Below are 23,392 nucleotides of genomic sequence, written 5' to 3' on the forward strand. Positions count from 1 at the left end.
GAGTCTTCTCAGCTTAAAAAGGAGGCCACAGAAACAAATCCCTCAGCAATTTTTTAAAAGGCTTAGGACAGAAACTTCTTTCCTTATGCAAAGATGCATCCGGAACAGTGGGGAAATTAAGAGCAGGAGGAGTCCTAGGAGGAGGAGGAAATGGCAGCCCCACCCAACCAACTCAGGATGCGAGAAAAGGTTCTAGGAGGATGACTGTAAATGCTCAAAGACACAATTAGGTCTGGAATCTTAATACTGATTAGCTGAAGGGCCTTGGCTGACAGAAGAAGGAGGGAGATGGACCAGAGTGAGTACCGGGAATCTGACTTTTCTGAGGTGCTGAATTAAGAGAGGGGAGGTGTTTGGGGAGGGTGGGGGGTGAACAGAAGAGACAGGAGAACTTACATTAATGGTGATAGTTCATTTTGTAATCTGGCTCCTTCCCCCCATTGCCCCACTTTCATTCGGAAGATATAAATCATTGGGGCACAACCATTACTTTTCTTATGAATGGATTCAGCTTAACCTTAAAGCTGTGAGCAAACTTTGCTTTGACATCTTGTGACTGGAATGGCCTTGAGAAGTCTGAGGAAGCCCTTAAGAATCTTGACCTTTCCCACCAGATGTCCTTGGTACTTGGGAAGCCATTTCTTTGGCTAACCCTGCAGCTGTGGGAAGACCACCTCTTAGATCCTAGACCTTTTTCGTGGCCCAGCTTCTCCTCTGACTCTGAGCTCCCCTTAGAGAGTGCTGCTTCTGCTCTCTGAACTCAGGCTCTTTTTTGGGTCCCCTCAGAACCTCTGCTGCTAGGAATGTAAAGAACACTCCAGCCTGGCAGGCACACAAGGCCTGCTGGGAGAGGACACTAAACATGGATTCTGTATTTCTTAAAATTGTGTCCAAATTTATGTATCACAGAAACTACTAGAGATTAGTGATATACATGGTATTATACCACAAGTCATAGTTGAATAGAGAAGTCTCAAGACATCTCTTTGTACACTAGATTCTAGGGTGTTTTTTTGCCAAAGTCTAGGGTAATTTTTCCCCTCGGGTATCCTCAACCTAAGCCTAAATGTTATATTATCTTTTTTTAAGCCATACTTTAATTAAGCAAGTAAAACACACACACAAAATATGTTTGTTATAAAAAGTAAAAAGTTCACGTTTTAGGATAAAAAATGCCAAGTCCCCCTTCACATATGTATGTACTCTAAATCCTCCTCCTTCCTCATGGGAGAGAACTGTTAACAATGTGTTTAACTGTTTCCAGATAATCATAGATGTTATAGAATTTTTCATTTTAAACAATGGAATTATGTGATACATATTATCTGTTGACTTGTTTTTTTAAAATCTTAATCATATATCTTAGAAATCTTTGCATGCCACTGCATACTTATCTATCAAAAAATTTAAGTGAAGTATATATAATTTTCCATTCTGGGCATATAAATAGTTTAATAAATTTATTAATTAAATTTATTAATAAAAATTGTTTTATTTGTTACTATGCCTTTTTCATGGGCATTTAGATTGTTTCCAGTATTTTGCTCTTATGAATAATGCTGCAATGAACATCCCTCCTGATAAAACTTTGCATATGTGTGGAAAGTCTTTTTTATATGAAAGATTTCTAAAAGAATTGTTAGCTCAAAGACAATATCCACTAAGTTTTTAATGGATATTGTAGAAGAGGGAAAACTTCACTATTTTTCCTGCTACCCAGTCAAGTTCATTGGCTGGGGACCAATAAATAGACTGATAAAAGAAACAGAAAACAAACCGGAGTGTATTAACATGTACTTTGCACACACATGGGAGCACTTAGTGATGAGTAACTCAAAGAGATGATTAGAACTTGGGCTTGTAAGCATCTCAACAAGAGAACAAGACATTTTTAAAGACGTGACAAGACAAAGGAGAAGGACTTGGAGTACCTAGGGCAGAAAATTGTAGGAAGGTAAATTTAGGGGGAAACGAATAGAAGAGAAGAGCCAGTTAATAGTTTGTTATATAGATTTCCTCTGGTGCCATATCTGGGTGATGAGGGTCTAGAGCTGTCTCTGGTGATGGACTTCTACGCTACCTGGTAGAGAAGGGTAGAGTCGAGGAGGGACACCTTTGTAAATGTGAGTCCTGCTTTTAGGCAAATAGGGGAAGTGCCGAGACCTTTTCTTGTATCTGCTTCTCAAGCGCCTTCAGCTCAAAATAATCTTTATGTCAAAGTGGCATATTTTGGGTTGGCATATTCTGTTCCTCTTCAATATCAATTGATTTCCTCTAAAACATCTGTATGAATTTATACTAACACCATCAATGTATGAAACAGTACACTTCCATTTATAGCATATTCACAGAATATGCTATTTTAAACAGTTTAAATATTTTTAAAAATATTTTTAAATTTAATTTTATTTAAATAAAATTTAAATTTATTTTAATTTAATTTAAAAAATAAAAATATTTTTTAAAAATATTTTTATTTATTTATTTGATAGACAAAGATCACAAGTAGGCAGAGAGGCAGGCAGAGGGAGAGGAGGAAGCAGGCTCCCTGCTGAGCAGAGAGCCCGATGCGGGGCTTGATCCCAGGACCCTGGGACCATGACCTGAGCCGAAAGCAGAGGCTTAACCCACTGAGCCACCCAGGCGCCCCCAAAAATAAAAATATTTTTTAAAAAGATTTAAAAAATAAAATAAAAAGATTTTTTAAAAATCTTTTAAATAGTTTAAATGGATCAAAAATAGGATCTCATTATTGTTTTAGTCTGCATTTCTCTGATTACAGCAAGGCTTCTTAATATTTATAGCAACTTTTCTACATTATGGATATATGTCCTTTATTACATTTGCTGCATTAGGCCTAAAAATTTAAACTGTATAGCCATCCTAGGGACACTTTGCTCCTGCTAGCAGCTATTTGAATTGCTGAGTACTAGTTATAAACAATTACGTACTACAGTTAATCCTGTAGATATCATTAAAGGGAAATAGTGTTTCAAAGAAACAGCTTAGTAGTACATGATTAACTGACAAATAAATGGTTCAGAGTCTGAGAAATTCCAGAGAAGAAGAGAGGGACACCAGGTGGGCTCTGGAATTGATTCTGACCTGACCACCTGGCGTTTTCAGATGAGGAGGTTGGGAAGAATCTATGATTTTCATTGTGTTCTTTAGACCCCTAGGGCTCTGCAGAGGAGCTCCCCACTCTTCCACCAGAACAGCTCCTCTTAGGTCTATTCATTACACTCTCATTTGAATAAAGCACAATATTCACTTACATGGGAGGAAAAAAAAAAAAGGTGAAAACCTCCAGACAAGAACCACAAGCCAAATGTGAAAAGCTAGGTAGGCTTTAAAGTCAAGCTGTCTAGGTTTGAATGACAATTTTCCCACTTACTAGGTAGTTGACACTTGGCAAGTTACTTAAGCTCACTGCTGGTCTGTCAGCTCACCTATAATATGGAGTTAATAATATCTTTTTGGGTAGTTGTAAGGGTAGAAGAAGATAATAAATATAAAGCCCGGGGCTTAAAAACACTCAAGAAATATTACCCAGATATAAAACTATTGTTACAGGTGTTAAGAAATCTCCATGTTCCTAAATGCTTGGGTAGGATTTCATGGAAAAGATGGATGCTGAATTTTGCTGGAAGAATGGAGACCGTGGGGATGTAGGGATTGGGGAAGGGACCATCCAGAGGTAGAGCCAGCCAAGCATGATCTATTTAGAAGACACAACATGAATGAGGCAGAGTTCATTTATGGGCTACTGGGAGATAAGTTTGGATAGATATGTTGGCACCACATTGGGGAGAGCTTTGAATGCTTGACAAAGAAACCCGGACTTGAACCTTTAGCTAATATGACATTTTTCTTCTTGCACACTTTAAGAGACACAGAAACACTCTGCAGTAATCTCATCCCTTAGGAATCTTCGAGAGCTCTCACAAAGCCATACCCTTTCACATTTTTTAAAAGGGAAGCAATGACAAGGAAGGGAGTATTTAAGAAAGCACTAAACTTATCATAATAACAAGAAGGGGGAAAGGAGAAGAAAGATACTGACAGAGGAGCTAGACTGAATGCAGGGACAAAGGCAGGAGAAGGAGAAGGACCAAGTGCACCTGCTGTTCGGTGGTTGGTGCCAGATCTCATTGCTGGCTGTGCCTAGGGTAATCTACCCTTGGTTATCTCTGGAGCTTTCCAGTCTTTCACCGGTAGCCTGACTGCCTAGGACGTTGCTTAGGACATTGTGCATGCTTTTAACCTGCCCCAGTCTTCATCCAAACTAGCTTAAGGAAGCCCTGGAAGTTAGGTATTTCCACAAGTGTTTACTAGCCTGTCACATGCCCGTGGGCGCCAGTCCCTCACCAGTCCCTCACACACACCAGGCGGTCCCTCCTTTCTTCTTGCCAACACCTTTGTTTAGATAGTCTTAACCTTTTATCTGGGTTATTAGGACAGAGTCTCACTGACCCTCCCATCCCAGACTTTTCCCCTCCGTCTGGGCTACATACCATAGCCAGATTAATCCTGACCTACAGCTCTGATGGGGTCACTCCTGTTTAAAAACCTGCCTCTAGCCAAAGTAACACTTTACCCTAAATACAAAAGGAATACATGTTCAAAGCAAAAGCTTGGACAATACCAAAAAACTCAAAGGAAAGAGGAATTTCCCATAGTGCCACCTCTTACCATACCGGGTTTGAGTCTTTTTATGTTGCTTCTTCATGCCTCATGAATTATTTCCTCAGATTCTTTGTTCTTTCTGTTGGTTACATTGAGATGAGAGGAATAAAGTTTACGTATCCAGCTCTTACTGTAGGATATTTGGGTTGAACTGAAGATCCTCATTGCTTACATTTTTATACACAAATTATGATTTTTCTTAGGAAAAATTTCCGAAAGAGGAATTTATGGCTCAAATGTATTTATGTTTTAAGACTTTCTTTTCTTTGGTAATAAATACGGATAAATTGCCCTCAGAAAGTTGTACCATTTTATCCTCCCACCATGGATAGGTGTACCCATTACTACTGAATCGAACAGCAGCATCTTGGCCTGGAGTCAAGCACCCACTCATGTTAGACCTGCTGCCATCGTGGGCTTCTCTCTTCTTCCCCTATAGTCCCAATGCCCTCCTGTAGGGCTATTCTCCTTGTACTTTATCCACGCTGCACATACTGCTGCAGCAAACATCCTAGAGAACCCACCAAGGAAGGCAGGAGACTGTGAAGGTTAAGAGGGAAGGCTCTGGAACTAGCCACACGGGTTTGAATCCCAGCTCTTCCCTATACCTCTCTGCATGTGGGGAACAATATTAACACCTCCATCACAGGGTGGTTGAAAGAACAGAAATGGTTTCAGATTAATAAAATTACTTCTGATGGTGCCTGGCATGTAGTAGGTAGTCAGTGAGCATTAGCTACCATTGACAGCAATTAAGAACCATGCTCCATCCTAGGCATGGGGGATCCAGGTATGAGAAGACAGCCAAGGTCTCTGCTTCTGAGGAACTAATTCTAGATATTATGAATAGCAGAGAATAAGGAGGGTTTTGTGATGGCAAGCAATAGGGTGAGTGTTGAGGCATCATATTCAGTGGCCAAAGAAAGCCTCAGTGTAGTGGTTACCTCTGAGCTAAGACCCAAGGGCAAAGATGGATCCACTCTCGAGAGCAAGGCTGCCTCAGGCTTTGGTCTCAAACAGCAGGAGCTTAAGCATTCACCTCAGAACTCATCACAGACAGATGGCTGTTTAAATGTCCACCCCCCCCCAAATTTTTAAGACTAATAATACATGGGGGTATATTTTGATCATTCCTTGTCTTCATATTAGTCAACCACCAGGAATCACGTCGTGCGCCTATGACCAAGTCAAGAAGGCCTTATGGGTGCTGACATGTTTTTACTAATTGCTTCTGCTTGATTTCCTGCTTTGTTGAACCTCTTCTTGAGCCTTTTGGTTTTCTTTTCCTACTCCCTTGAAGGACCTCTCTTTTGTTCTCTGAAGTCACTATCTCCCTGACAGGAAATGCACTTTAGTGAGCCAAATACATAGTGCTATTAAGTGGAATAAAAAGAAAACCCAAGTCTCCAAAGGAGAATGAGTTTTCTCTGTGCACTGTAACCTCAGGCATGGAGAGGAAGACATCTTTTTTCTTCCTCTTCCCCTTTCCTTCCCAAACCAAGATCCAGCCTGGGTAAAGGGAGAATTGACTTGGCTGCCCTTAGGAACTATGTTTCCAGCTGTGAACAGCAGCCAGGAAAAGGCTGCCCCCAGTCCTGTTCCTTTCTGTGGAAGTGATATAAGCACTCCTAGGTGCTGTTCACTGCCTTCTTTGGGAATCTGATCTTTCAGGGTGGAATGGCTACTGGGCTCTATACATGGGGTGGAGAAGCTTCCTTCAGAGGTCTTGCAGTTCCTGGTATGAATACACCAGACCCCTCAGGAACAGAGAAGATGCAATCCGTTTCCACCAGTATCTAGGCCAGTTTTCAAATTTTTGAATATGACCCACAGTTCACATCATGACCCAGTTACACATAAAATTACACTTGCTCTCCTTATGTGTGATACATTGTGATATTTTCTATTTTAAAAAATACTGGTCACATTTCTCTGAATTTATTTTCTAACTACTAATGGATTGGACTTGACTTTTTAAAAAAATGCTATTAAGTACCCAAAAGCAGCTGTCTTAGATCTTGCCCTGACTTTTCTGGTTCTAATAATATAATTATTTAAGTGCCTAAGTTACATCAAGAAGTTAAAAACTTTGTATTATTTGATTCACTAATTCAGCTTTGAATCTACCTCAAGGAAAGAAGGTTACAAGAAGGGGGATCAAGGGATCAACAAGAACAGTGTTTTTAGCCAAAAGTTTAACAAATTTGTGGGAAAGATGTAAATATTAAATTTGATTTGCTTTAGACTGTGAAAGACATTTTTAAAAGATTTTATTTATTTATTTGGCAGAGAGAATGAGCTAGAATCACAAATAGGGGAAGGGGCAGAGGGAGAAGGAGAAGGAGGCTCCCAGCTGAGAAGAGAGCCCAATGAGGGACGGGCTTGTTTCCAGGATCAGGGATCATGGCCTGAAACAAAGGCAGATGGCTTAACTGACTGAGCCACCCAGGCGCCCTCCTGAAAAACATACTTAAATACCTAATCCACTTTCCTCATGTGAAGTATTAGATGTAGTCACAGGTAGTTGAACAACTATACTTAAAGAGTATTTCCTAATAGCTCAGCATTAACCTGGAAGAAAGCTCTAACATGACTCCATTGGCTTCTGACTTAAGCCCTAATGTTTAGAACCATCTTATTGCCAGTGGCTGGAAAAAGAGCTGGAGAACAGTTTAGGCAATCCTCGGATGGTGTTTGAGTGAAAGAACTGGAATTCAAGAAATCTAGCCAGGTGGGAAAGATGAGCTGAAACTAGCAAAGTGAACTCATTTAGTAAAAACATAAAGAATATATGTGGAAGTTTGGGGGCACCTGAGTGGTTCAGTCAGTTAAGTGTCTACCTTCAGCTCAGGTCCTGATCCTGGAGTCCTTGGACGGAGTCTGCATTGAGCCCGGCATCAGGCTCCCTGCTCAGAGGGAAATCTGCTTCTACCTCTGCCCCTTACCCTGTTGCTCGCTCTCTCTCACATAAATAAATAAGTCAATAAAATACTTTCTTTAAAAAAGAATATATGTGGAAGTTCAAAATGTGAATGGCACAAAAACCAAGTAGGTGCCGACATTTGTTTTTCCTCTAGGATGCTGTTTGGCAGCATCCTTGGGCTCTATCCCAGTTGTGACCACCAAAAATGCCTCCAGATATTGCTAAATTTCCCCCAGGGGACAGAATTTCTCCAGTGGAGAACCACTGAGATAAACTGATATGCTATTAGGAATAAAGGCTTAACAGATTTTCATTTATGGTAAGTGCAATAAATACCACCAGCAGAAATAACAAAGCAAATGCAGTCTGAGGCTGCGTTATTCCTAGCACTAAGAGCAATGAGGGATTACTGAGGGCTGACTCTCTACCTGCCACTACAATAAGGTCTTTCCATGTGAATCCTCACTCAACGCCCATGTGAACCCTATGGGGTGGGACTACCACAGTCTCCGTTTCTCAGTGGAGGACACTGATGTCTAGGGACATAAGTGATTTGCTCGAAGTCTCACAGCTGAGGTGGTGAGAGCCCACAACTCTGGCCCATGGAGCTATGAGAGTCTTTAATCTGTATATTAGGTGTACACCTACAGGAGCATCCTGGGAAGAGTCAGTGCCCTCATACACATGGAATGTGGCTGACAGGTGAGAAATAAGCCATCCACCCAGGATCTTAAAGACCGTAGGTGAGGTCCCAGCCTCCAGTCAACTCACTGACTTAATTCGTACAAAATTCTAATATGCTCTTTCTTCTATCAGTAGGACAACAGAGTAACTTCTGGAAAGACTGTCAACAAAAGTGGTTAATAGTACGCGGTGGCCCTTCAAGGGTGAACTTTTAGTGCTGTAGAAACATTTCTCTTCCTGGGGCCCTAATTCTTAAGGGAGTCCAGGGGCAGAGGTCACTAGGATCAGTCTTCCCACTCCAGGGTCAGATACTGCTACATTGCCCTCCGAGGCTAGGCTGTGAAACTAGGAGGCAGAGTGGCAGAAGGTCTGGCCTTCTGGAAGGTCTGGATGGAATCCTACCTAAGACAGAGTCAGGGAGCCACAACTGGGTAGTGACTGGTCTCCTCCTTGCCCCCTTCCAGTGGCAGCCTTGGAGCTCAGGTCTGTGGATCTGCAAAGCTCGAGGAACAACAAAGAGCATCACACCCAGGAGATGGGCCTGAGGCGGCTCATTGTGCGACGGGGCCAGTCCTTTGGGCTCCAACTACATTTCAACCGACCCTTTCACTTTGGGACAGACTATCTCACCTTTGTGGCCGAGACTGGTGAGTTCACCTGACCCCAAGGCAAAACTCACCTATAGGGCTCCCACCTCTCCGTTCTGAGTGCTCCCTCCTCTCTCCTTTCTTGGGATCCCCAGGGCACTGTAAGTGATGTTAAGGAAAGATTTGGCCAACTCAGCAAACTGCAGTTGTAATAGTAATAGCTGGTTTTTCCATATGCAACAGGTGCTATGCTCAAGCTTCATACATATTATTTCATTTAATCCCCATGATGAGAGTTTCAGGTGGGTAGTATTATGATCCCATTTTGCAGATAAAATACTGAGGCCCACAGGTCATGAGTGGCTTGCCCAAAGACACCCAGTGGCAATAAAAGCCTTAAGCCAAAAAGATTAGCAAGGAGGTGAGGGTCCTCTCAGTCTTCCTAGAATCACGTCACATAGATTTTAAAACCTCACTCTGGGGTCATTCTCTCCCACACAGGACCGGCGCCCAAGGAGTTGCTGGGAACCCGAGCCACCTTCTCTCTCACCCAGGCTCGAAAAGGAAATGTCTGGAGCGCCTTTGACTTCACCATTGACACCAACTCGCTCTTAGTCTCCCTTTTCACGCCAGCCAACGCAGTCATTGGTCCCTACACTCTGAAGCTAGAGATCTCCCAGGGTCAGAGTCACAGTGTGGTTCACCCACTGGGGACTTTCATCCTGCTTTTTAACCCTTGGAATGCAGGTACGACTTGCTCACAGGGGGTAATGCTAACCCGAAACACTGGGAATGCTCAGTGAGGTTCTTCTGAGAAAACCCAGAAGATACAAGTCAACTATCTATGCCATATATTACCATGTGCTCACTAAAAACCATCTTTACCAAAAAACAAAACAAAACCCCAAAAAATTGAATGGCATGATGAAAATGTTCATGGTGTGAGGTTAAGTGAAACAGATTAGGAAATGGAACACAGTAGGACCTTAATTGTATAAGTGGAGAGAAAGAATGGCTGGGATTCACCAATTGCAACGGTGGGTATCTCTGAGTGGGAGGACTGAGTGATTTTCATTATCTTCTTTCCATCATCTGTATTTTCCAGATCTCTACAAGAAGCTTTCCACTTTTACCATCAGCAAAAGAAAATGATTATGTTTTAAAGGGACTGATTCTATCACTGGCCTCTAGAAAAGCAAAGTAGATTTTTAAAGGGTCCAGTCTTGATTTCTCTTGCCATCAACATGTTTGTTCCCCTGTTACCCAGCAGGACGCTGTCATTGCTGTCTTATCTCTTAATTTCTTTTTGTTTTTTGCCCCCTCTACTCCTTAACCACTCAGAGGACGATGTCTACCTGCCAAGTGAAATACTGCTACAGGAGTATATCATGATGGACTATGGCTTTGTTTACAAGGGTCATGAAAGATTCATCACCGCCTGGCCCTGGAACTATGGGCAGGTAACCCTGTCACGGAAAGTGGGCCTGCGGCGGGTCTCTGGAAGCTGGTTCTCTTTTAGCTCACAAAGGGCCACTAACAAAAGTCAGGGTGTGTGGCACCTGCTGATTTCCCATCCAGTAAGAGAGGGCAAGGGAGGAAGGGGAGATATCTTTCAAGGTTTTGTTTTTTGTTTCAAGATTTTTTTAAGTAACCTCTACACCCAACATGGGGCTCAAACTTACAACCCAGAGATCAAAAGTGGCATGCTCCACTGAATGAGCCAGCCAGGTGCCTCTAAAGTTTTTAATATTTTATATAAAAAAACTACAAACATAATCCAAATAGACAGGCTACTAAAATTAACCTATCTCTCAAGTTCAAAAGTGAGCAATTTATGGTGAACCTAATTCCATCTACACCAGGGGTTTGCAAACTAGAGTCCACTGACTGGTTTTATATGGTCCCTGAGTTTAGAATGATTTTCATATTTTTAAATTGTTGAAAAAGAACCAAAAAATTTTTTGATGTGAAAATTATATGAAGTTCAAACTTTGGTATCCATAAATAACATTTCATGGGAACACAGCCACACTCATTCATTTACGTATCATCTATGGCTGTGTTAATGTTACAGAGGCAGAGTTGAGTAGCTGAGACAGAGACCCCACAGCCTGCAAAACCTAAAGTACTTACTATCTGGTCCTTCACAGAAAAAGTCTGCCCATCCCTGGTCTATGCTGTCCCCGTCCCTCCCAACTCATCACTGGAATTTTTGGAAGAAAATTGTAGATACTGTATCATTCAGTCCAGTAATACTTCTGTTTACAGCTCTAAAAGATGATGACTCTTTTTGAAAAACTGAACAATACATTATCATAACTAAAGAAATGAACAGCAATTTCTTTAATAATATCCAATATCCAGTCAGTATAGAAAGGGTGGGACCTTTGGCTCTGGGCAACTTTCCCACTCCCAACCACCAGCCATGACTGATGTACTTTTTGCCTCCCTCCCACTGACATCTCAGCCCCCTCCATACTCACCAGGAAGGTAGTGGGGAGAGAACAGCAGGCCTTGCGCTGTTCTCCCTCTGTGACAACTTGTGTAATTTTTTGAAACTGAAACAAATACCAGTGCATCTGGCAGCCAAAAGGGTTGCAGCATGTGTTGCTTTACATGTTATAAACCTATGTCGTGAGCTTACACTGGCTTCTCCTGGGCTCCCACCTTCAGCTGAACTCCTCTACCTGATTTCCAGGATCCCCACACTCTGCCTCCTCTCCTTTCATGGCTGATCCTGTTTTTAACCATCTGATCTTTCTTACTCCCTCATGTCCTCCAGAAACAAGAACCTCTAAACCCTGTCCTTGAAATCAGACTCAAAGACCTTAGGGAACATCTCTACCCTGCTCGGGGGAGCACATCCCTGCTCCGGTAGTGTGAAAAGGCAGTTCCCCAGCTGATGCCCACAGACTTCCTGGCTGAGCCAAGGGCGGCATGGAGTGCACAGGGTGGAATGGGCGAGCCTGCTGGCCTCAGCTTTTGTTGCTGCTACTTTTAGAGGCCAATCCTGAACCCCCAGCCTAGAGTTAGGCTGCCCCGCGGGCTCAGGAAGCAGGGCACTGGTTGTGGGAACTGCGGGTCCAGGTGTAGAAGGGGTGGGACAGTGGGGCGAGCCGAGGACCTGCTGCAGCTGTCCTGCCCGCCGCAGGCCCGTAGCCCCGGGCTTTCCCAGGTGGAGCCGAGCATCAGGCAGGACACCTGTCGTATTCATGGACCAGACACTGGGGGAGCATCCGGACGGCTTGCTCTGGGTCGAGCCTTCTCTGGGCTGTCTGACTGCACCTTCGAAACTATTTATTCACCAAGAGCCCTGGCGCTTCAGGAGGCGTCACTTTGGTTACCTTGAAAAGCCCCCAGAGGCTTACAATCTTGGAAAATATTTTTGACTAGCTGCTTGAGCTGGATGTACAAAGGAATAGGCATTATTTTATTGCTGTAATATTGTATGATACTGTAAAAAAAAGTCCTTCAAAGCCCCCTGGCCCCAATGGCCTTCTCCGATCTCTTGGTCAATAGGGATCTCTCACCTCCAAATTCTGTTTGCATTTTTCCATCAGAGCCACACAGTTCATTTTTCAGAATTCTTTATCTCATACATTCCCAATTTGATTTGTAAGCTCTTTGAAGGCAGGGTTTTGTCTAGTATTTAACCCCCAACCCCAGCACATATGCCCCATCCATAAAAATCTGTCACTGACTTGATGTTTCAGGATAATGGACATTTATATCTTCTCTTTTCTCTCCCTTGAAATCACTTGGAAGTTTGAAGAGGACATCATAGATATCTGCTTTGAGATCTTGAACAAGAGCCTGTACTTCTTAGAGAACCCGTCCAAAGACTACTCTCAGCGGAACGACCCAGTGTACATCTGCAGGGTGGTGAGCGCCATGGTAAGGACTGCTCTCCCGCCTCTGTCTGGGGATGAGCTGAGCTTCCCTGGGGCACTGCAGAAACGCACCTGTCTGGCCTTTGCAGATCAACAGCAATGATGACAGCGGTGTGCTGCAGGGGAACTGGGGAGAGGACTACTCCAGGGGGGTCAGCCCGCTGGAATGGAATGGCAGCGTAGCCATCCTGCGGCAGTGGTCAGCCAGGGGCAGGCAGCCTGTGAAGTATGGGCAGTGCTGGGTCTTTGCAGCTGTAATGTGCACAGGTGAGTGGTGGGGAGATGGGGATGCAGGGTCATTCATTTAATTTTCGTGATAACCCTTTGAGGTTGGGCTCTGAGGATCTCCATTTTCACATAAGTTAACTGTGGCTTGTTGGTAGCCCCCCAGCTAAGGAATGATGTTCATGTGATCCTGAACCAGCATAGACTGAGGAGTCTTGCATGTTTGCCTAGGAGGGAGGCTGACCTGTTGCAATCATTCGGCAGACTCCTGGATGGCAGATGGACTATTAAAATGGTCACCTGGAGAGAGAAGCTTGTGGTCTCAAAGTGGAGGCAAAGGCAGCTCCCTTCTACCACAGTCAGGCTTCTCAGCTCCAGGGGAGCCTGGAATCAGGGACAGGCTGGGGGAAGCTTGAGGTGCAAGCAGACGGTCTGGGAAAGCCTGGTCTCACCTGTGGGCAGAGCTGGTAGCTACCAAATACTTTTCGGAGAGATTCTTGAGGAGTTACAATTGGAGGTTTGCTACTTGGCCAAATACCTGCATGAAGCATTGACGTTTTATGCATGATCATTTGTTATAATTTAGTGCAAAGGCGTTGATTGGATTATCTATGAAGGTGAGGGAAAGACAGAATATTGAGGTGCCTTCCTGTCTTCCCCTATGCAAGGAAGAGTGTACCTGTTACATTGTGGGGCTCAGTCAATGTTTGCTGAATGAATGGACTGGCTCTCAGTTGGAGGGAACATAGATCAGGGAAGACAGAGACAGAGGCCAAAGACAAAGTTCTAAATTTTCCTGACAGGGAGAGCATAGCTTGGCAGTTAGGTTCGGGCACTGACAGAGGAGATGTTCAAATCAAGTGACCAAATCAAGTGACCTCATTTTGCTCTTCCATTTTCCCATTTTCCCCGAAAAATGCTCAGCACAGCATCTGAATTTAGTATGGCCACATGCCTGGGCTGAGAAGTCCCTGGGTAGGCAGGTGTCATGGAGGAGGGCTTGGATCCTTAGATACTGGGATGAGAGGATGAGATCTAGGTCTGCATCCTTACTCCACGTTGAAGCCTCTCCTTGCTCCCAGGCCCTAGAGCCCTGGGGCCACTGAGTGAGGGGACCGCTGTTCCCATCAGACAGCCTCTGACCACTTGCAGCCCTGGTTTAGCTGTCACCCCTTGCAAAGGGTGACAGGCCCAGAAGCTGTGCTGGGCGTAAGCAAGTGACTTGTGAACAGGTGACTGGCTCCCTTTGGGGTCTTGAATCAATCAAAACATTGATCAATCTCAATAGTTCTCTTACTTTTCTTACTTATTATCCTCCCAGCAGCCTCAAGAAGCACCCTCTGCTCCTTCTGAACAAGGGAGAGGTAGAGGAAACCTCTGCCTAAACTCCTCATCTAAACTCTTTGTCTTGCTGGCTGAGGTGGGGCCCTATGTCCCAAAGGCACATCGGGCTCTTGATTTTATTTGGCCCTGGGCAGATGTGTGTGTGTGTGTGTGTGTGTGTGTGTGTGTGCGCTCGTGTGTATGTGTGTATCTGCTTTGAATGAGTAGATCTTAACCACTTAACATGAAATTTTAATTCAGCTTTAAAAAGCCTTTATAGAGGACATTAGGAGAAGGAAGGGAAAAATAAAGGGGGAGAATCAAAGGGGGAGACAAACCATGAGAGACTGTGGACTACAGGAAACAGAGTTTCAGAGGGGAGGGGGTGGGGGGATGGGTTAACACGGTGCTGGGTATTAAGGAGGGCACGTACTGCATGGAGCACAGGGCGTTTTATGCATACAATGACTCATGGAACACTACATCAAAAACTAATGATGTACTGTATGGTGACTAACATAACATAATAAAAAAATAATAATACAGAAAATAAAAAGGCTTTATTGTACTATCCTGAGAAGCCACAAGAGGGTGCTGTTGCCTTGTCAAAGATCATTGTTGCCTCTACATGCAAGTTCCCTTTGTCCCTGAGGTTTTCCATTTAACCTGTTAAGTCTATATTGCCCTTCTATCCTTTCTCTGATTTCTTTCTTACCTCCTCCAAACCCTGTATTTCAGTAAATCAGCTGGTCCAATTCCTTATTTTGTTACACACAAGGAGACTAAGAGCCAGAGAAGTTAAGTCACCTACTGATGGTAACACAGCTTTTCTCCTAAAACTGGCCACAACATAAGGCCTAAAATTTCTTATTTTCTTTTGAATTAGCAAATATTTCACGTTCTCTGTTTTTAATGTGGAAAGCTGCTGAATTAAAAAAAGCCCTAAATGATAAACTGAGTTGCTTATTGTTGTTTTAAGTTACCTTCACATGATTTCTTTCTCCTAGTGGGATGGAGACCTTTGATGGGTCAGGTAGGCAGCAGGGTTCTGGGCCTGGGTGCAGTGCCCTGAGAATAAAGAAGTTACAGGTATGGATCTGCAAGAATCTTGGCCTTCTTTCTGTCCTCCAGCTTAAAACTTAGAAAGGATGCCTGGGAAACCAAAGATTCTACTTGAAATGGACTCAGTGATTCTCCACGCTTTCCTTTTTAGTAATGAGATGTTTAGGTGTTCCAACCCGTGTGGTTTCCAATTTTCGTTCTGCACACAACATGGATGGGAACTTAACCATTGACACCTACTATGACCAAAATGCAGAGATGCTGCCAACTCGGAAGCGAGACAAAATATGGTAAGGGGACACAGTCTCAAACAGATCTCTGCTCCATCTCAGTACGGGCAGGGAAACTCTGACACACTGCTCTCTGGTCTTGAGGCAGTATCACCCTTCCCTTTGTGGCTGGTGCCCAGAGGGTAATCCCGCCACCTAGGAGACTGTTCTGGCTAATTAGGTCATCACATCACACTCATTTCAGAGACAGAAGACTATGGGGTAACATTCCAGAGCCCAATCTTAATGAATAGATGTGTGGTCTGTGAATACTGATCTCAAAACCTGCATGCCTCTTACTCCTCCTTCTTTGAGCCATTCCGTCTGTGCCATTCTCTGCTTGCCTTCTTGGGCCTGGACTTGCTGTCTTTGCCTACTTCCTCAGTCTCTCCTGCTTCTTCCTCTACCTACCCCACTCTCATTGCACGCATGTGAGCGTGCATGTGTACGTGCGTGTGTACCTCTGTGCATCCCTTCATTTCTGTATCTCTCATCTCTTCCCCTGGCTCCTATTTCCTCTGCTCTACTTCAGATCTGATTTTCCGGTTTTCCTTTCCAGCTAGTTTCCAGGTATGATCTTTGAGTTGTATGAGAACTAGTGGCTATCCTAGGAGCCTCTCCCTCTCTGAGCTCCTAGAGGATGAATCATCCCCCGTTCAGTCAGCAGTGGTGTATCTGGGAAGGTGGGATCACAGAATTATGTCGAATTCTGTGTATGAATGCACAATCTGAATATAATCCTGAGGAAACATCAGACAAGCTCAAAATGAGGATCACTCTGGCAAATAAATAAACACTATATTCCAAATGTCAGTGTAATACAACAAAGGCTGAGGAGCCCCTCCAGATCCAAGCAAACAAAGGGCCTTGCCCAACTAGATGCGTGTGATTCTGGACCAGGCAGAAATGAATGTCATAAAGGGCATCACTAGGTCAATTGACAAAACTGAAATATAGACAGTAATTTAGATAAAAGTATTGTATCAGCAGTAAATGTATGAGGTTGACAACTGTACATGATTATGTAGAAGAAGATCTCTAAGAAAGTACACACCGAAGTAGAAAACAAAGGGGAAAAATGTGTTCATCATCTTCACATCCATACTGAAACAAAGTGAATGAAAAAGCAAATAGGCAAAATGTTAATGATAGATGAATTGGGTAGATGAATATTTTTTGAACTACACTTGCAACTTTACTGTAAGTTTGAAATGACTTCTAAATAAGTAAAAAAAGGGGGGGCGTGAATATAATTAAAACATAATAGCTTTGTGCAGTGCCAGATGGTAGCTAGATTTTTCATGGTGATCGCTTCATAACCGATATAAATGTTAAATCGCTATGTTGTACACCTGAAACTAATACAATATTGTATGTCAGCTACACTTTAATTAAAAAACCGATATAAACTACAGGATTCAGTATAGTGTCCAATACCTGGCAAATCTTCTGAAATAAATCCTCATCTTCTTCCTCTCTTCTGTAGGAATTTCCACGTCTGGAATGAGTGCTGGATGATCCGGAAAGATCTCCCTCCAGGATACAATGGTTGGCAGGTTCTGGACCCCACTCCCCAGCAAACCAGCAGCGGTGAGTGAGGGGCCCTGTGGAAGGGTCTGGGCTCTGTGCGGAGGCTGGTCGGGCACTGACCACATGAGCAGGAGGCCAGAAAGGAGCAGTATTTTTCTTACTTTGTCGCCTTCAGCTGGGTGACCTAGAGGAGTAACCGGACCTCTCAGTTGCTTCCTCACCTGTAAAGTAGGGAAGATGATGATAACTGCCACTTCACAGGGTGGCTGTGAGGATTGGGTGCATTTGTGGGAATCTGAGAGCACTCTGTGGATGTGGGTCTTCTCCATCCCATCTCCCTGCCTGCCCCTGCCGCCCTACCCCTCAACAGCTACCCCAGTCCACATGCTGGCAGCTGGCAGCTGTCCTCAACTTCTGTTCCCTCCACAGGGCTGTTCTGCTGCGGCCCTGCCTCTGTGAAGGCCATCAGGGAAGGGGAGGTCCACCTGCCCTATGACACCCCATTTGTGTATGCCGAGGTGAATGCTGATGAAGTTATTTGGCTCTTTGGGAATGGCCAGGCCCAGGAAATCCTGGTCCATAACACCAGCTCCATCGGGAAGGAAATCAGCACCAAGATGGTAGGGTCAGATCAGCGCCAGAACATTACCAGCTCCTACAAGTATCCAGAAGGTGCTTGGGGCCCTAGGGATTCAGAAGGTGGGGGGTGGGTATAATCTCCTTTGCATGCCTCCCGGTGAGGATGGCATGCTCCTGTTAAAACCCCCGCCTGATCACCTCCTCCTCCTGGCGAACTCCCAGGGGCTTTCCTGGACCCTGGCCATGTGGCCCTAGAGTTGCTAGATTGAGCAAATAAAAGTAGAGGGTATCTAGGTAAATCTGAATCCCAGATAAATTCAAATAAGCAAATATTTTATTAGTATAAGTGTGTTCCAAATATAGTATGCAATATATCTAAACTGAAAATTATTTATTGTATATCTGAAATTCAAATTGAATGTCCTTTATTTTACTTGAAACTCTGTCCCAGGGTCATATCATGATCTCGTTAAGTCATGACAGTAGGGGGGGTGGATGCTTAAGGAAGCAAAGGATGCCTGGCTTGTGGAAGGGAGTAGATGTCCCTGCAAAGAAGGCCAGGGGGAGTCAGACACCCTGAGTACCAACCAAGGCCCTGCTGTGTAAGCCTAGCCTAGTTCTTACCATCACGGTGCCTCCACTTCCTCATCTATAAAATGGGTTAATGGCACCTTCAAGGGCTGTTGTGAGGGCAGGAGAGTGGATACACAGAAAGCACTTGGAGCAGTGCCTCTGGTGCATAGCAGCTACTATAGAGAGTAGTCCACAGTTTGGGGTGAAGTGGGGTTCAGCCTGAATGTTGAGTAGCCCCCAGGAGCAAGAGATGAAGATCCATTTAGAAGACATGAGCATGTATTTTAGAAGTGAGGATGCTGGCAGGGGAAGAGGTCTCTGGCTTTGATGACAGCGGCAATACTGACAAAGAACCATGCCGGGTGCCTATGTTCAGCAACTCACGTAACTCACCATTTTGGCCACTCTAGAAGGCAAGGAGCTATACTTGGGTTATAGATGAAAGGACTGAGCACCCAGAGATTAAGGGACTGTGCCTGAGCAAGGACTTGAACCCAGCACCGAGCACTGGCAATCCCCATGTTCTCAGCCATGATGCTGTCCTGTCTCCTGCTGCAGCTGTTCACATGGCTGGGGCTGAGAGTTTTGGGGGTGGCTAGCTTCCCAAAGGAGGCCCCTGGTCTCTCGGTCTCTCCTCACTGGCTCTTCTTTTGGCCAGGATCCCCTGAGGAGCGATCTGTGTTCATGAAAGCTTCCCGGAAAATGCTGGCCCCAAGAAGGGCCTCTTCCCCTTTCCTAGATCTGCTGGGCTCTGGGGGCCCTGAGGACCAGCCTGCACAGCTGCAGCTTCACCTGGCCAGGACCCCCGAGTGGGGCCAGGACCTGATGCTGACACTGCGTGCCTGGAGGGTGCCAGACAGAGTCCACTCCCGGGGATCCATCAGCCTGGCGGTGCGCTTCAGCGCCCAGGCCCTGTTGCACCAGGGTGGAACCCGGGAGCCTCTCTGGAGGCAAACAGTGCACTTGAACCTGGATTTTGGGAAGGGTGAGTATGAAATAGGCCTGGGAAGTTGCCAAGAAGGATGGGAACCTTGGGGTCATGAATGAAGCTGGGTATGGTTCAGCCAGATTCCATGGAGATCCCCGCACCCCAACACACCCACATGGCAGACAGTGAAGCTGTTGGTGGCAGGACGTTGCATGTTATGTGCTGTACCCTGACACCATCCTGCCAGGGGAGACACAACAGTGACCTCTGGGGGTGGTGGGTAGAGGGTAAGTGCTCTGAATCTCTCTTAGACACATGCACACAAACATACTTTCACACACATACAGACTCACACACATGTTCTCTCTCACACATACACATACTCTCTCTCTCTCCTCTCTCTCTTTCCAGACTCCTCAAGGTGTCTTTTGTCTGTGCTTAGAGATACAGTTGCCGCTCTTGCTACCCTACGACAATTACAGAAACAAGCTGACAGATGAGAAACTGATCCGGGTGTCTGGCATTGCCAAGGTGGAGGATACAGGGAGGTCCATGCTGGTCCTAAAAGACATCTCTCTGGAGCCTCCTCACTTGTCTATTGAGGTAAGGTGTCTGGACAGAGATGGAGCCTGGGGGCCCTCTGACTCACTCAATCCAGGGCTTGGGCTCCAGCAGTGAACAGAACATAGTCCTTGCCTCAGACACCAAATACATGATTAAAGCCCAGTATGATGTTACCTCGTACCCTGCAAAGTGCAGGGCAGGGTGAAAGGCTTCTCAGAGGAGTGATATTTTGTGGGGGCTACACAGGAAAACACTGTACAGAGAAATGAGATGGAGATAGAGGCATTTTAAGCAAGGAAAAAGCTTGGCAGAGGCAGACAGACAGGTGAGGCATGGATAGGAGATGGAGTTGAGGAGTTGGATTTGAGAAAAAACACAAGTCAAATTCCAAAGCTAACTGCAGATGTTAATAAGTATGACAGGGAAGAGGGAAAACAAATGAAAGGTGAGGCTCAGACTTTGAGCTCGAAGATCATGTGGCTGGCAAGTAATTACATGAGGAAGGAACACAGGTAGAAGAAAGGTCAATAGAAGCAGAAATGTTCCCCCATCTCCCCTTACCAGGGTTTTTCTTCCCCTGAAGCCTCCTTTCCCCAGCCCCACACCCCATTCTGAAGGACTTGCCCTCTGCCTAGTCCCAGGCTGGCTTTGCCCCTGCTGGATCTGTTAGCAGCATGCTCCACCCCCACCCAGAGCAAGAATTGAGTGGTTCCACTTCTTAAGCCACCTGGCCCTGCTGTCAGGTGGTCAGACCATGATGTGGCAGACAGTGGGCAGTGCAGACAAAGTGTGGTGCTGAGGTGAGCGCCCTGCCTGTTACCCAGAGCCCTGGTTCCCAACAAGATCCAGTGCAAACACATGGGATGCTGAGGAGACTATTAATTGGTCCCCACCGGTAAGGGACCTAAGGATTATCTGTACCACTAGGAAAGAAGCCAAAGACATTTTTACCTGTTTTACTTTGCTGCCCTCATTAGAGTACAAAGGGTTTGTTTCTTCCATTTGAATTTTAGAGAAGTCAGGATGTGTTCTTGTTTTTCCTTGGTTTTTTTTTTCTTTTTTTTTTTTTTTTTAATTCTCTTTTGAGCCAGAACGTGTCCCAAGTATGATCTGGGTGGTCAGAATTCATCTTAGTTCAACATTCATTTATCAAATATCCACCACTTGGCAGGAGCTGAGCTAGGCACCAGTTCTAGGAGTGAGTAGGATAGAATCCCTGCCTCCCACTCACAGGCCAAGGCTTTGCTGCCCTATGACAGATTCCCATGGGATGCACAGAACACACCTGGGAAAACTCAGAGTGTTTCTAATGTCAGAGAAAAGATCCTGTTCACAGCCTGGGACATCTGGGTCAGGTCCTGGCTCTGCTATATCATGTGACCTTGGCCTTGGAATGATATTGCTGATAGCATATAGATGGCACATAGGATACCACTTCCTTACCCCCTTCCTGTGTCAGACACTACTAATCGATCACAACTCTATCTGACTCTGGATTTATCCTCAGGAGTCTTTCCAACACACCATTTCTATCGGCCATGATTAACAGATTGGAGCTGGCCCTTAGGTCAAAATCAAATTGCCATCCTGAACCAGATGGTGGGGAGGGAAATAGATTTCTATGTGGTGCCAGTTCCCAGACGATGGTGGCTTCCTGAAGCATTGTGACCTTCTAAGACAGGTCAGGATATGTGTTAACCTTGAATACTCTGAGCTCATATTCTTCTCACCCTGCAGCAGTGTTACCACTTGAAAAGCAGTCCCTGGTGGTCAACAGTGGGATGGTGGAGTCGGTGACTGAGCTGGAGTACAGAAATCAGGCCAGCTGACCACAATATCCCCACCTTCTCTCCACACAGGTGTCTAGAAGGGCTGAGGTGGGCAAGGCACTGAGGGTCCACATCACACTCACCAATACCCTGACAGTGGCTCTGAGTAACTGCACCATGGTCCTAGAGGGAAGTGGCCTCATCGATGGGCAGATATCCAAGAAGTATGTACCATTTGTCTCATGCTGGTCTCTGACAAGCGGCACCTTGTGGGGTCACAGGATGGTCCTTCATCTCCTGGTTGGTGCCTACTCACCCCCGTTCGCCCACCCTCCTTGGGGAAGGTTGAGCTTGGTGGTACTGAGGCATGGGAGGTGCTTACCCACCAAGAGGGAAACCGAATCACCCTCCCCCCCCCCTCAATCCCCCCCAGTTACTTAAAGCTTTAACAGGTTCTTTGACTTTCAGCATTGGGACGCTGGTGGCTGGACATACCATCCAAATTCAAGTGGACCTCTACCCCATCAAAACTGGGCGCCGCCAGCTGCAAGTCCTTATTAGCAGCAAAGAGATCAAGGAGATCAAGGGCTACAGGGACATCTTTGTGGCTGCCTCCAGGGCTTCTTGAGCCCTCCTTCCCAACCCTTACCCTCGCCCCCCAACCCCTACCCTCCCAACTGCCCAGCCCCTCCCTGAGCTCCACCCCTCCTCTTTCGCCCAACTTCATCTGCCCGCCCCCAGCCCCTCCCCTCCTCCTCCTGATGCCCTTCCTCACAGCCTCACCTTGGTGTTTTCTACTCCTGAAGGTTTAATGTTCTCTTTGTTCCTTCTCTGTAATGTTATCTTTGTTCCTTCTCTGTCCTCTTCCGGGTCTGCCTGGGGGTGAATAAAACTCTGTTGGAACCGCTGTGCATCCTGGGAAAAGACAATGAAGAAGTCTTTATTTATCACCTGTGTTCTTTCTTCTCCAATAACAAGCTCCTTATTGCTACTGGGTGGTCCTCCGGCCTGGCTGCCAGCTCCGCTGGCTGGGCCCTCCCTACTCTTCCTGTCTTCCTTCTCCTGCTTTAAGATTCCCCAATCACAAAATAAGCCTAATATGTTCCTCTCTAAGTCAGCTTCTCTGGAATCAAAGTTCCCAGGTCTCTCCATTTAAATTGTTTTAGCAAGCCTGCAGGCAGAGGCAGGAGGGAGGTAGTGGCCTGGGACGGTCCAGGGGCACAGGCCAGAGCTATCTAGCAGGACTTCTCTGCTGAGAGCATGGGAATGGCTGGGCTGGGCTCATGCAAAACCATCTGTACTCAGTCTAGATAATTGGGAAAGAGCAGAAAAGTGAAAAGAAACAAAAGAAAAAATCACAAACAGCTACCTGTCCCAGAAGAAATCTCTGCTAACAGTTTGTGGTATATCTCTCCGTTCTCCGTTTCGCCCCTCCCCGCCCCGCCCCACACACATTCCTTATGCTTTTCAAGGTTATCATTACATGGCTATCATCAAAAGATAAGAGATAACAAGTGTTGTCGAGGATATGGAGAAAAAGGAACCCTCATGCACTGTTGGTGGGAAGGCAAACTGGTGCAGCCATTGTGGAAAACAGTATGGAGGTTCCTCAAAAATGAAATATAGAACTACCCTAGGATTCAGCAATCCCATGTTTGGTATTTACCTGAAGGAAATAAAATCGCTATCTTGAGGAGATATTTTCACCCCCATGTTTATTGCAGTGTTATTGACAATAGCCAAGATATGGAAACAACCCAAGTGAACCCATTCTGTCAGTGAATGAATGGACAAAGATGT

General features: G+C 45.2%; 1 protein-coding gene across 1 annotated transcript; it reads left to right on the forward strand.

Annotated features, from left to right (window-relative positions):
- The first annotated feature begins 288 nt into the window (after positions 1-288).
- TGM7 (transglutaminase 7) lies at positions 289-22,220 on the forward strand. Its single transcript, XM_044231338.1, has 13 exons — positions 289-298; positions 8,758-8,940; positions 9,382-9,627; positions 10,222-10,340; positions 12,646-12,774; positions 12,860-13,037; positions 15,532-15,670; positions 17,136-17,239; positions 17,609-17,851; positions 18,990-19,316; positions 19,702-19,862; positions 21,683-21,816; positions 22,061-22,220. The coding sequence occupies exons 1-13, from the start codon at positions 289-291 to the stop codon at positions 22,218-22,220; spliced, it is 2,133 nt and encodes a 710-aa protein (XP_044087273.1).
- Positions 22,221-23,392: the final 1,172 nt, after the last annotated feature.

Source organism: Neovison vison, chromosome 13, assembly GCF_020171115.1.
Source record: "Neovison vison isolate M4711 chromosome 13, ASM_NN_V1, whole genome shotgun sequence".
Taxonomy (NCBI): domain Eukaryota; kingdom Metazoa; phylum Chordata; class Mammalia; order Carnivora; family Mustelidae; genus Neogale; species Neogale vison.

Bases quoted from the DNA above. Each gene is read 5' to 3' on its own strand.
- TGM7 (XM_044231338.1), top strand. The intron at 12,775-12,859 runs GTAAGGACTGCT...TGGCCTTTGCAG, and splicing joins GCAGGGTGGTGAGCGCCATG to ATCAACAGCAATGATGACAG. The intron at 13,038-15,531 runs GTGAGTGGTGGG...TTTCCTTTTTAG, and splicing joins TGCAGCTGTAATGTGCACAG to TAATGAGATGTTTAGGTGTT.